The sequence below is a fragment of the Saccopteryx leptura genome, chromosome 5 (assembly GCF_036850995.1).
Source record: "Saccopteryx leptura isolate mSacLep1 chromosome 5, mSacLep1_pri_phased_curated, whole genome shotgun sequence".
Classification (NCBI taxonomy): domain Eukaryota; kingdom Metazoa; phylum Chordata; class Mammalia; order Chiroptera; family Emballonuridae; genus Saccopteryx; species Saccopteryx leptura.
The window spans coordinates 209,521,085-209,534,228 of record NC_089507.1 but is presented as its reverse complement, the minus strand read 5'-3'; the positions used below and the strand labels follow the sequence as shown (position 1 = coordinate 209,534,228).

Below are 13,144 nucleotides of genomic sequence, written 5' to 3'. Positions count from 1 at the left end.
GGATGTAGCATCTTAATTTGGTGTATGGTACAAGGAAACAGTTGGAAAATGTCTTTCACTTCTCCCGAACACCTTGCACGGTTGAAATCAAACACGCTTTTTGTTTCCTAGGGAATTTTGGCTGCTCTCAGGAAATCCTCAGCATCGCAGCCATGATGCAGATCCAGAATATCTTTGTGGTGCCCTCAAACCAGAAGTCGCAGGCGGTAAGTCCAGCTTTCTCCCCGAGCCGTTCAGCCCCGTCTCCCTCACCGCGGGCTTGCCATGTCAGCATGACGAGGAACCGCGACTGCACGTGTGCAGAGGCCCACGTTGGCGTGCTTGCCGCGTGCCCGCCATTGTGCCAGGCGTCTGGTGTGCGTCCTTTCATTTCCTCTTCACCGGAAACCAGGAGGTGGATTCCACTATAATCATCCGTAGAGGTGGAGGCACAGGACGGTCAGGCGGCTCATTCGTGGTTGTGCAGCCATGCTGGAGTTGCCTCTCACAGGCCAGCACCCCAAATCTTCACTCTCATCCTGCTGGCTTCCCTGCAAGGGGAAGTGTCCCTCAGGCTGCTCTGGGAGGAATTGGGTGGGCACGTTAGTGACGTAGGCAGTCAGTGTCCAGGCTTAGCAGCTGGACCCCAGTAGTGTTGTGATCAAGCCACGTAGCTGCTAGGCCCGGCCTGAGGCCCAGGCATCAGTGGAGCCTGGAAGAGTGGGGGTTGGAGAGACTAAGGAAGAGTTAGGGTGCTGACGAGGCCCTGGCGGCAAGGCGTGCTGGCGGAGGCAGTCATTGATGACTTCCAGGTTGGCTGCTGCTGGAGGAGGCAGGAAGCGGCAGCCTCGTGCACGCGTGTCGGGAGGAGCGGGCCTGTACGTGCCTCGCTTGTAGTGGTGCCCAGTTACTGAGCGATGGGAGCAAGGGGAGATGAGTTACGTGGTGGTTGACGCAAGGAGAAAATCCTGGAGTTGATAAGTCCACGCGTGTGCTTGTGTTTGCACTGCTGTATGTGCTGCTCCTGAATCCATGGGGCAGGTCTCATTGCCCAGGATGTTACAGAAGGAAAGAATTAGGGCCGAGGGCTGAGTGGCAGCCTGGCTGGGAACATGGCATCTGTCATGCACTGACAGTCGGTCTCCTGCCCGCCCAGAGCTTACACTCTGTTGGGGGCTGGGAGGAGTTCTGAAAGAGAAGATATTGACAGGAGAGAGGAGGAGAGAGAACACTACCATTTGTCTAGTAACTGTGCCGGGTACTTTATAGTGAATTATCTTAATCTCACAGCAGTCTCGATAGGGAGGCTGAGTATCCCTATTTTACAGATGGAGAAGTAGAGGACGCGAAAGGTTGAGTATTCAGTCGGAGGTCTTTCAGGAAACGACAGAGCTAGAATGGTACAAAGCAGGTGTTTCTCGCTCCAGACACCACAAGCCCTTTATTGTATAACGTTGCCTTCCTGTACGGCTCACGGGAGTCAACTTCTAAATGTTAGCTTTCCTTTCCAGACGCGAGTGCACCGAAAGTTTGCTGTGGAGGAAGGTGATCATCTCACTATGCTTAACGTGTATGAAGCATTCGTCAAGGTGAGCCCGGCTCCCACGTTAAAGGACCCTCTGAACACCCCTTCACTCTAGGAGCGAGGGTGCCGAAAGTTCAGTTCGTAAAGGGATGGCCACGACCTCTTTGCATCTGGTTAGATGGTCGCCATGGTTGCCGCCCGGCCGAGATTGTGGTGCAGTTTTGCCTGGAAGAACACGGGCATCGTTTCCTGCTTCGTCCTGTCTAGAGACGTCGCCTACAGGCGCCAGGCTGACGGCGTGCCCTCCCTCGCCACCCAGCATTGCTGGACAGCGCTGGCGACCTTGGAATAGGAAGTTCTGTTACATTGTCTGCAAATAGACGAGGCTAAGAGGAGCTCGTAGGCTTCATTACTTTTCAAAGCGGTCAATGTGAGTGTGCGGCGGCCCTGAGCCAGCGCTCCTCCGGCAGACGGGATGTGAGACGCCGGGCGAGGATCCGTGTGCATTCACACACCCTGCCCGTGTTTAGCCATAGGTGGTGGTGATTCTTATTGTTCTTAGTAACCTGTAAAACTAAGAGCAAATAATGCAGCTTCAAGTTACCAGTAAAAATTGATAGAAAGAGAGACCTAAAAGTGATGGAGACAATGAACACAGAAATGTCTCAGGGCCTCGGGAAACGAGAGATCTCAGATTTCCAGGACCTTGTATTCATTGTAGAAACACTTCTTTAGAAGAGGAGAAATACTAACTTTTTGTTTTACCAGAGATCTAAAGGGAGATTATTCTGTTAGGAAACCCTGATCTCTTACTGAGATTGTTCATTACGGCTGGAATCCGTTTGTATGTGCAGAGTGTGCCGTGTCCAGCTGGAAGCGCCCTGCCAGCAGCACGCAGATCCACAGGGCGTTGTCTTGTGCTGGCCTTCTGGGGAAGTCCTCGGCGATTCCCATTTCCTCATTAAACACTCTCCTCCCGGCTTAGACTGTAATTTCAGAGGTACATTCCCACAGCAGTAATTAATCTAAGACATAATGATCATCCTTAAGCGTGTAGAGCCAAATGAAGTTCTGTTGCTAGAAAAATCATACCTTGGGGATAAATGATAGTAATTTGGGAAGTATTTCTGAATTGGCAAGTGTCATAGTGCTTGCCTGTCGTCAGAGTAAAAACTCAAGTCTGCCAAGGAGGAAAGTTGGTTCACAGAGAACCGCAGGGAAGTGGTTCTGTTGCCTAGCTTGCCACTCACTGGGAAGGCATTTAAGACTCATTAAGATTGACAGCTCTGCTTGTCATTAAGCGTTCACTTGCCCTTGAGGCAGAGAGCGAGATCAAAGAGCAATCAGATAGTGAGCGGGCAGGAGTCTCTCTCAACATCTGTCTAGGGAGATGGGCCTAAAAGGGCCGGTCACGATCCGAAGATCGTGTCCCACGCAGTAAGCAAACGCAGGAAGAGGAAGTGATGAGCTTGGCAGTGTCACTGTAGTCAAGAACCTTTCTGTGTCTCTCCCTCCGCCTGGATTTCTCTGTAGCACAACAAGAACTCGCAGTGGTGTCAGGAGCATTTCCTGAATTACAAGGGTCTTGTCAGAGCGGCGACAGTAAGAGAACAACTGAAAAAGCTCCTTGTCAAATTCCAAGTGCCCAAGAACTCGAGTGAAGGTAGGAGTGACTGCCCGCGGGTGACTGCCGTCTGTCCCGTGCCCTGTCGGTTCCGGTGCTGGAACGACGTGCGGCAGCGTGGGGGCGTGCTCGGCCCGTGTCCACGGAAAGCCCTGTGTAAAAAGTGTGTTTTTCCCAATGTCCGAGGGCTCCTCTTACTAAAGCATGTTCATAAGCCCTGACCACACTTAAGAATCATTCACCTTCAAATCATTGCTCATTGTATATAGTTAATTTTCCCATGTAGACTTGTAAGAAAAATTACATCTAACTGGACAGTATTTGTGGCTATTACGTGTAAGTTACATTTTACTTTCAGATACAGGTATTATTAAATATTAAAGCAAGGGCTGTGTTTAAGCTAGGCCGTCACCAGGTACGCCGGGAGTGCTGTGTAGGGTATATCGTCTCTGTCCTCTAGCGGTGACAGTGAACTGCCCCGAACTGAGGACACACTAGTTACACTGTGACAGGGGTTTCACACTTCTCTCAGTCTCCCCCTCTCTGAGGTGTAGGTAACACTACCCTTATTTTACAGATGGGTTGTCCAGTCCTAGGGAGGAGTTGAGCTCAGGTCATGGCAGGGCAGGGCCTGTGTGGCTCAGAGCCTACACTTTGCAGGAAGCGACACACTCCTTCGTTCAGCAGGTGCCTTGGGACAGCTGCCGTGTGCCGGGCAGCAGGCCTGCGCAGCCCCCAGCACGTGCTGACGGCAGGCCACGCGGTGTTCTGCGGTGTTTTCCTATGTGCAGTGATCCCGTGAGATACGTGGTTGTTATCCCCACTGTCTAGATGAGGAAAACGGGGCCAGGGGGCACCGGTGACTTGCTGATGGTCACACGGTGAGTGCAGAGTGGGTCAGAATGTGAACCCAGGCCGTGTGGTATCAGAGCCTGGTTTTACCTTTGTATTAAGAGCAAGCGATGAAAAGATGAAGAAGACATGGTTCTTCCTCAGGAAACTGCGGTGAAGGGAGTCACACAGACAGACAGACAGACAGACTGCCACAGGATGAGCTGGCCAGCTCTCTGAGTGGCTTCGGGAGTAGCCGCCTCAGTGGTCGTGGCGGACAGCAGGGGCAGAGGCGGGAGGGGCGGGAAGAAGGCGTCGGGCGGGGCTGCTGGGAGCTCCCACCGCAGGCCTCCGGTGGTGGCGGAAGTCCAGTGAGTGAGCCAGGTGAACTAGAAGGATTTGTGAGGAAAGGTTGCACGTCTGAGGGGCTCAGATACTGTAGTATCTGGGATTTCCTGCTACCTTGGTCCCCAAGGACCATTTCTCACCCATGAAGTTTCTCAGGGGCAGTTGGAAAGAAGGGACTGAATCTTGGACCAGATTGTGGTTAGAGATATAAATTTGAGATTCATCAGTTCTGTGCTAAATCTAGGAGTAATCAAGTAATTGTGCAATAAAAGAAGGGGTACCTTTTTGCCAAAACAGTGCTGGCAGGACAGCAGTGAAGCTCACGATCTTCACACTGTTGGTGGCTTTGTGGCCATACCACCTTTTGGGAACCTGCTTATCAATAAATTGTATTTCATTCTAAAACATCATCAGACATGCCATTATTTTATGTATCACTAAGAAAGAAAAATGCTGCCAATTATAATTATAAAATGCTGTCCTGATTTCAGTGAGTTCAAGTGTGAAAAAAGAGTGAGTCTCAGAAATGATGAAATGGTATGTCATAAGCCAAATAAATGATACTATATGTTTGCACAATAATTCAGATGTATCATTTTAGAATCACCTAATAGATGGGAAGTCTTTATCCTTGTAGCAGTAGATTTTTAATTGCTTTACAGAATATTTCATTTTAATACCAATTAAATGGGATGTTTGAAAATTGTGGAGAGTTGCACACTGGAGTTTATAACAGAAGTAGTGTTATGTTAGTGTCCCATTGTGTGTCTTGTGGAAGGAACGTCATTCCCACGAGATGCTCTCTGAGAAGGGAGTTCCTGGGGTTGCTGGCCAGCCCGTGGAGTGCCCTCCGAGGGTCTGGGGCCAGCCTTGGTCTGGGCGTCTGCGGCCCAGGAGGGGTCAGCACGTCTCCCTCAGCAGCCATCGTGGTGCTGGCGGGGGGGCTCGGAGCCGGGGCGGGGGGCTCACGGCACAGGCCCGAGCACACAGTGTACCGCAGCCAGCTCACCCATCCTTCTCCTGGCTGCCTCGTGCAGGCGATCCAGATCCGGTCCTGAGGTGCATCGTGTCGGGGTTCTTCGCAAATGCAGCGAGGTGTCATTCTACCGGAGCTTACAGGTAACGTGATACTTTGTGAAGTCATTTATTACGGGAGGAATCTTCAAAATGATCCAAACCACAAGACAGCTGATGTTCAGGGGAAAGAGAAATTAAATGAAAGAATTCTCCCTTATTTATGTTGTGCCTCCAGCCGAAGCAAAGTATGTGCTTTAAGCAAAGTATGTTAACTTTTTAGGCAATGATTATATTCAGCCTCTCCATTTGTTGTAGACAGATGACAATTCACAACTCAGGAGGCTGGTAATGTTTCCATTCTGCTAATAGAATAACAGAAGGAACCATTAAAGATGGTCTTTCCTGGAGAAGCTGCTATTGTCGTTGAGTAGCTCAGATGTTTCTAGAGAGCCTCAGGATGCTGCTGCTGTCTCCTGGTACACTGTGGCCGCATTGGGAGTCTGGCTGTCGGCCAGTGGTTCTGCACGTGCCAGGCCTGCCTCCCACTGCAGACTCCAGCCTGTGGCTTCCAGTTCCATTTTCCAGGCCGAGAAAACCAGCCCTGGCTGCGGCCCCCGTGCTGGCCTTCAGTATATTAAAGGGCAGTGAGAGCTGATGCTCAGTGTCGCTTTCTTTTCTCCAAACGAAATCATTCGGCTCTTGGAATTGTTCCGTTTAGTCTTTTCTCCCCACTCATCTTAGTCCTGGAACTGCCCCGTGGCCCGTTGACAGCGCAGTGGTTTCATAAGGGAGCGGCCAGGCTTCCCCCGGCTCGGCCTGAGCTAGCCTTCAGCTGTTCCTTGGTCATGAGCTTTTCCCCCTTAGAGGGCACTCCAGTCCCCTTACCTACTGTCAGTCACAATGGCCCAGACTCTGGGCTTCGTCAGTCACTCCGATCTCCATCTGGTGTCCTGGTAGATGGAGCCCTTAAACTGTTTGAACCTAAGTGATGTACGCTACATCTCTCTCTAGTCTGTGCTGTCGCTCCAGGCCGAGGGTTCTACCCTCTCAATGTCATGACGTGCTGATTGCATGAGTGCCCTCAATACGGAGCTGTCTGAGGTTGAGGCGAGCCTGGGGAGGCCCTCTCCATTCCGAGCCACCTGGCCGAGGCCACGTTCCTTAGAATGGGGACGTCTCGCTGTAGCATTTACAGTGTACTTCTGATGAAACTCTTTTCCACCAGGACCATCCGCGACGATCACGAACTGCACATCCACCCGGCGTCGGTCCTCTATGCGGAGAAGCCGCCGCGCTGGTGAGCCGCCCAAATGCGCGGAAGGACGGGCCTCGTTCTTGTTCATCTTGGGGTCCCTGTCGCCTGGCACAGTGCCCGGAACAGGCGCCCCATACACTCTGTGGACTCGGTATCCTGGTGGTTATAGTTACTGCTCTGACGGAGATCTGCTTGTACAGCCGGTGGTAGTCCTCCGCTCGCTCACCGTTCAGCCCAGGGGCCCCCAAACTATGGCCCGCTGAGGCCATTTATCCACCCCCGCCACACTTCCGGAAGGGGCACCTCTTCCATTGGTGGTCAGTGAGTCCTGGAGTACTGTATGTGGCGGGGCTGCAGAACGTCGCTCAGTACAGTACTACTTCCGGTGACGCGGGACGCTCGCGTCAGGGCTCCGGAAGTGCGTCATATCACTTGTTACGGCTAGCAGTGACAGGTATGGAGCCGGACATTGACCATCTCATTGGCTAAAAGCAGGCCCATAGTTTCCATTGAAATACTGGTCAGTTTGTTGATTTAAATTTACTTGTTCTTTATCTTAAATATTGTATTTGTTCCCATTTTGTTTCTTTACTTTAAAATAAGATATGTGCAGTGTGCATAGGGATTTGTTCATAGTATTTTTTATAGTCCGGCCCTCCAACGGTCTGAGGGACAGTGAACTGGCCCCCTGTGTAAAAAGTTTGGGGACCCTTGGTTCGGCCGATGCTCAGTCTGCCCGTGGACTCGATGCTGAACCCCGCACCGGGCACAGCTGTGTGGAGACGAAAGCATAGTTCGGATGGAGAGACAGACACGGGTGCCAGTGTCTTAGGAGAAGGGCTGTGATGGAGGGGGTATAAAGGGCTGAGGGCAGTGCTCACGCGCCAGAGAGAGTCAGGGTAGGCTGCGGGGTTCTGGAAATCACGCCGGACTTAGAGCCCCACCTGTGAAATGGACACACGTGTCCACCACTCGGGTCATGAGGCTTAAGTGAGCGACATCGGTGCCTGTGTTGATTCAGTGCCTGGGACTCAGAACAGGCACCGGTTAGAGGTGGCGGGGAAGGCTCGTCTCCTCTAACTGATTCTTGACTGTCATCACACGGTGCAGGAAGTTAGCTCAGGCCCCTTTCTTGTTTCAGGGTCATCTACAACGAAGTGGTGCAGACCTCCAAGTACTACATGAGGGACGTGACCGCTGTGGAGTCGGCCTGGCTGTTGGAGCTGGCCCCGCACTTTTACCAGCAGGGAACGGTAGGAGCACGCTGCTGGCCCCACACTGCCTGGTGCCCGGCCTCTTCACAGCCCTCAGTCCTGGGCGGAAACTGTCCCCCAATAGCACGTAGGGTGAAACAGCCATTGCCATGTTCCCAAACCGTGCAGAGTGGAAGCAGCGTGCCACTTGCTTACAGTGAGGAACATTTAAAATGAACACATACGACAAAAACCAGGCTGTGTCTTCAGCCCTCTCTTCATCCTTTGCTCTTCTAAACTATTTCCAGTGGGACAGTACTGCAGTGCGGGTCATGTTCTCGTGGAGCGGCACAGATGTGCCCTGACGAGGACAGGCCGTGAGAGGGAGAGGTGCCTGCTTGAACCCGGGTGGTGTCGCCCAGTGGCAGGCGGTGCCACGCGCCGACGTTGCTGTGCGGTGATGCTCTTCCCCGCAGGCCTTCCGGGGCCACGGGACGTGCGCCTCACGGAGTGTGCGCCTCACGGAGCAGGCTCATAGCTTATGTTCTTTGTTTTCCCAAAAATGGCCCATTCATTGCAAAAAAAAGAAAAGATCACTCGTTTCTCTAGCAAGATTTTTAATTGAAAGGTGGTCATATTCGGAAGGTTGACAGGAAAACAGCAGACTCACAGACTGCCTGGCAGAATCAGCCTAAGGACTTGTTCCGTCTGGTCTGCACTGTGCTTTTAGTTGGTGTGTTCAGGCCAGTTACACTTAATGTGTTATTGATGTGGTTAGGTTTAAGTCTACCGTCTTGCTATTTCTTTCCTGGGTGTCCAGTTTACTCTGTTCCTTTCTTTACTGCCTGCTTTTGAGTTAATCATACTTTTCTAATGCTCTGTATTATCTCTTTTAATGGTTTTTTATACTTCCTGGTTTATTCTTCATGATTGCTCTAGGGATTATATGTGCATCCTTACCTCACCACAGTGGACCTTGAATTGGAATTGCACTAGTTTATAATGTAAGAACTTGTGTATTTCATTTCCCCATCCCATTCTTTGTGCTATTGCCGTATATTTTATTCCCACATGTTATTTACGTCTATGTTATTTCTACACAGGGCTTATTTCTGTGTGCTGTCATATGTATTACTTTTTTGCATCTGTGAGCCGTATCAAATCTTGGTTTGCACACGCACAGCTTAGTATTCAGCCAGGGACAGGGCAGCCCCGTATAGGTTTCTGTTACTTCTTTCGCATGACTCGTCCTGTGTATTCCTGAGCTCTCTGCCCAGCAGCACTGTTGGCCCAGAAGGGGTTGATTTCTCCGAGAGCCCCTGTGTGGCAGATGCTCCGTCCTGAGCCCTGTGGCACCTCGTGACCCCAGGGCCGGACCCTCCCTGTGTTTTTGGCGCCTCCGGTGATTTTCCATTATCCTTGTTTTCCAGCGTGGCTCTCTCCTGTCTAGAGGCCTGAAATGGTCCAGAGCCGGCTTTGTTTATGCTCAACATTCTTCCCCGAAAGAGCACCAAAAATGGTCCCCCAGGGCGGTGATATCATCTCCCATTCCCTGGCTGAGGCTGTGCATTGTCTCACAGTGGTTGTCGGGGTCCCATCAGGTGAAGTGAGGGAACTTAGAGAAATTTAGTGAAACTTACAGCGGGGAGAAAAATAAGGTGACCTGATCAGAGAGTTGCCTTTCAGTCCTTACATTTTTCCCCCGATTCTCAGAGACATCTTTGGAATCTGGCGAGAACTCTCTTAACTGGGGTCTTTTTGGGCATAAGCAGTTAGAAAGGGGCCTCTTCTGGCCCACTTTGCTGTGTCCTGCCCACGCAGTCATCTCTGTCGTGGTTGGAGGTGTGCTGTCTCCTTAGTGCCCTGCATCCATGCGGGGTCCGCAGCTCCCTGTCGGCCATGGGGATTGCTGTCTCAGCACGGGGTGTGCAAAGCAGCGGGTTTGGGCACAGAGCGTGCCGGTGACGTGCCTTAGGTTTCTCTTGGTTATTTGTGTATGGTCATTGAGGGGGTATCCAGGTACCTCGGGTGGTGAACAGTTCTTTATTAAAAACTTAGGTTTATGCACCATGCTGTAATTGCATATTTTAGGATTTCTAGCACTTTAGGCTTTACCTTGGAACAGTGATTTTCAACGAGAGCACCACAAGAATTTTTAAACGTTGGCCCTGGCTGGTTGGCTCAGTGGTAGAGCTTAAGCCTGGTGTGTGGAACTTCCGTGTTCGATTCCTGGTCAGGGCACACAGGAGAAGCGCCCATCTGCTTCTCTACCCCTCCCCCTCTCCTTCCTCCCTGTCTCTCTCTTCCCCTCCCGCAGCCAAGGTTTCATTGGAGCAAAGTTGGCCCCGGGCACTGAGGATGGCTCCATGGCGTCTGCCTCAGGCTCTAGAATGGCTCTGGTCGCAACAGAGCCACGCCCCAGATGGGCAGAGCATCGCCCCCTAGTGGGCATGCCGGGTGGATCCCTGTTGGGTGCATGCGGGAGTTTATCTCACTGCCTCCCCACTTCTAACTTCGGAAAAATAAAAAAAAAAAATTTTTTTTAAACCCTGATTAGTCAGGTGCACTGACCTCTTTTTCCGTAGATTGTCGAATTTAAAAATGACAAGAGCCAATATAATAGCTGTCCTGTGACTAAATCCAAATTATACCTATATTTTTTCAGATCGGCAAAAAATAGGTATTTCTCAGTATACCATGGAATTTGAGTGATTAGTTTATGTGCATCATGAGATGACAGGTTGAAGGTCGCTGTGTTAGAATGTGAAAAGGTCGCTGTGTTAGAATGTAAAAAGGTCGCTGTGTTAGAATGTAAAGAATGTCTCCCTCAGTCCTATTACCGGATGCCTGTGATTACAGTGTTGTGCTTCCTATGTCATTTATGCTGGTAGAGGGCGACGTTCGTGGAAGAAATACCTGTCACTAGGAAGTAGCCTTGTCCTGTGTCTTCCCTGCGCATGCAAGGGGTTCCGTGGGGCTCGCTTGGTGTCCAGCTGAGCCCAGTGCCCTGAGCGCAGGTGTGGGCTGCAGTGCAGGCCTGTGGGCTGGGGCCCAGGAGAGCGAGCCTCGCCGACAGCTTCCCGCTGAGCCTGGCTGAGCAGGCGGGCTGTGGCGGGCGGGCCGGGCCGCTGTGGCTCACGGAGACCCCTTCCTCTGTCGGTCACTGTGTTCTTATCCTGCAGCCTGCTTCCCCGGGGGAGGCACGGCTTTCACTGAGAAGGTGGGGACCAGGCGGAAGCTTTGATTTGGCGATTTTTATGGGATTTGTGTTAAAGCCTGGTTTCTTTGTCTAACCAACCCCAGTTACGTTTTCTCCTCTCTTGCAGCACCTGTCCCTAAAAGCCAAAAGGGCGAAGATCCAGGACCAGTGACAGCCAGGCTGCAGCCGCGGGGGCTTCTCCGTGCTGCTGGCCCAAGTGGAACCTTCCGCAGCTGGGCGTGCCGCGCTCCTCAGCCCTTCCGTGGGCGGGCATCCGCCCCGCTGCCCCCAGGCAGAGCGGGAGAGGCTGGGCTTTGCCCTTGCTCAGGGCACCCTCACTGACTCAGCCTGCCACCCCCAGCAGGCACAGCGTCGGCCCAGCTTGATGGGGCCCCAGGAGGGAAGCTACCCACTGTCGCTGAGGCAGCACGGTGGGGGCGGGGCACAGGGGTTGCCGGGCTGGCCTGGCTTCCTCCGCGGGAGCGCTGTGCTGACCAGTGAGTCTGCTGCTGGGTGTAAGTGTATCCACAGACGGATGAGAGCCTGGACCTCGGCGGTGGCTCCCAGCGTCACCCAGGGGCTCCCCACCAGGCAGCTCCGGCTTCCCCTTTGCCCATGTCCCTGTTACCTGCGGCCAGAAGACTCGCTAGGATGGGTGATCGGCAGGGAGGACTCAGGGGGCACTGTTCTTTGTTAGCAGCGGGTTTCTCTCTTTCACAAGTGGCTTAGCTTTCTCCGCCCACAATGCCGTGCCCGGGTGCCACCAGCTGAGTGCTAGAGAAAATCCATCCGCTCAGTCCGCCTGGACCCTCGCGGCAGGAGCCCCGGCGGTTTAGAGGCTCTAGGCTTCTGTAGCTCAGGAACATCCCCGTGTTTGCTTCCGTGCACCTGCCGGGTCCCTGCGCGCACCGGCCGACCTGTCCGGCGGGCACTGGGCTCGGTGCCGCCTGCCCGGCGCCTTCGCCGCGATGTTTGCGTTTCAGCGTGCCCGTCCGGAGTTTGTTCCCTTTCCTGTTCCAATGACGTTTGTTTTAAAAATACATAGCTTGGAAATTTATTTTTGTACCGATCTTAGTTTCTATGTGCCACTTTGGCACCAAACGCGTATGTCATTTTTATTTCCATTTTATAAATGTGTTAATAATAATGACAACTTGTTAATAATAGTAAATCTTTATACCTGTAGTAAATGTATCCCCTCCCATCCTGGTTCTCATGGTCTGTATTATTATTATTTTTTATTTTAGTGAGAGGCGGGGGGGCTGAGAGACAGACTCCCACATGTGCTGCAACTGGGCTCTACCAGGCAAGCCCACCAGGGGTGTTGCTCTGCTCAGCTGCAGCAGCTGCTCTGCTGCTGGGCTGAGCTATTTTAGTACCTGAGGTGAGGCCATGGAGCCATCCTCAGCTCCTGGGCCAAGTTACTCAGATGAGCCATGGCTGGAGGGGGGGGGGGGGGGGCGTGGAGAAGCAGATGGTTGCTTCTCCTGTGTGCCTTGACCAGCTGTGTGCCCTGACTGGGAATTGAACTCGGGACTTCCACACGCTGGGCCCATGTTCTACCACGGAGCCAACCTGCCAGGGCCTCTCATGGTCTGTGTTTTATATTTTAAGATGATCCACTTCACTCTCCCTGTGAGGGCCTGACGTTGGCAGGGAAGCCCCAGGCTGTGGCATCCAGCAGCCTTTGGGTCACAGACGAGAAGCCCTGTGGAGTGATCAAACAACCTCAGGGCCTTGTTAGAGCAATCTCTGTGGGATGTGGTTTAAACGACATCCCAAACTGCTGCTCTTGCCAGGGTCCTGGGACCTTTCTGTAGGGAGGACAGAGGTCCGGACTGGTGTGAAGTCTGAACCTGGGACCGGGCTGAATCTCCCAAGCTTCAGGAAGGAGGACAGGCAGGTGCAGGATCTGCACCCTCTGGTTGAGATGAGATCCCCAGTGAGCACACAGATGACGGGAGTGCAGCCTGGGGAGCAGGCGTCTGATCCCGACCACGCGCCCATGCCCGCCTCTCGGGGCGCCCTCCGCAGGGCCGGCTCTGAGCTTGGCGTGGACATCGTGGTCCGTAGTGTGTGGGGAGGGCTCCTCACTGTCAGAGGCCTGTCACTCAGATCCCAGCCTCCCGTGCGTCTGCAGAACCGCACCACGTCTGCGAGGGATGGCCAGCAG

General features: G+C 52.8%; 1 protein-coding gene across 1 annotated transcript in view; it reads left to right on the top strand.

Annotated features, from left to right (window-relative positions):
- The window catches only part of DHX35 (DEAH-box helicase 35), a 54,226-nt gene extending 42,059 nt beyond the window's left edge, over positions 1-12,167 (top strand). Inside the window, exons 16-22 of the mRNA XM_066387814.1 lie at positions 112-206; positions 1,491-1,568; positions 3,038-3,167; positions 5,345-5,426; positions 6,550-6,621; positions 7,721-7,832; positions 11,099-12,167. Coding sequence (XP_066243911.1) covers positions 112-206; positions 1,491-1,568; positions 3,038-3,167; positions 5,345-5,426; positions 6,550-6,621; positions 7,721-7,832; positions 11,099-11,143 — 614 coding nt within the window. The 3' untranslated portion in view covers positions 11,144-12,167. The remainder of the gene's footprint in view (positions 1-111; positions 207-1,490; positions 1,569-3,037; positions 3,168-5,344; positions 5,427-6,549; positions 6,622-7,720; positions 7,833-11,098) is intronic.
- Positions 12,168-13,144: the final 977 nt, after the last annotated feature.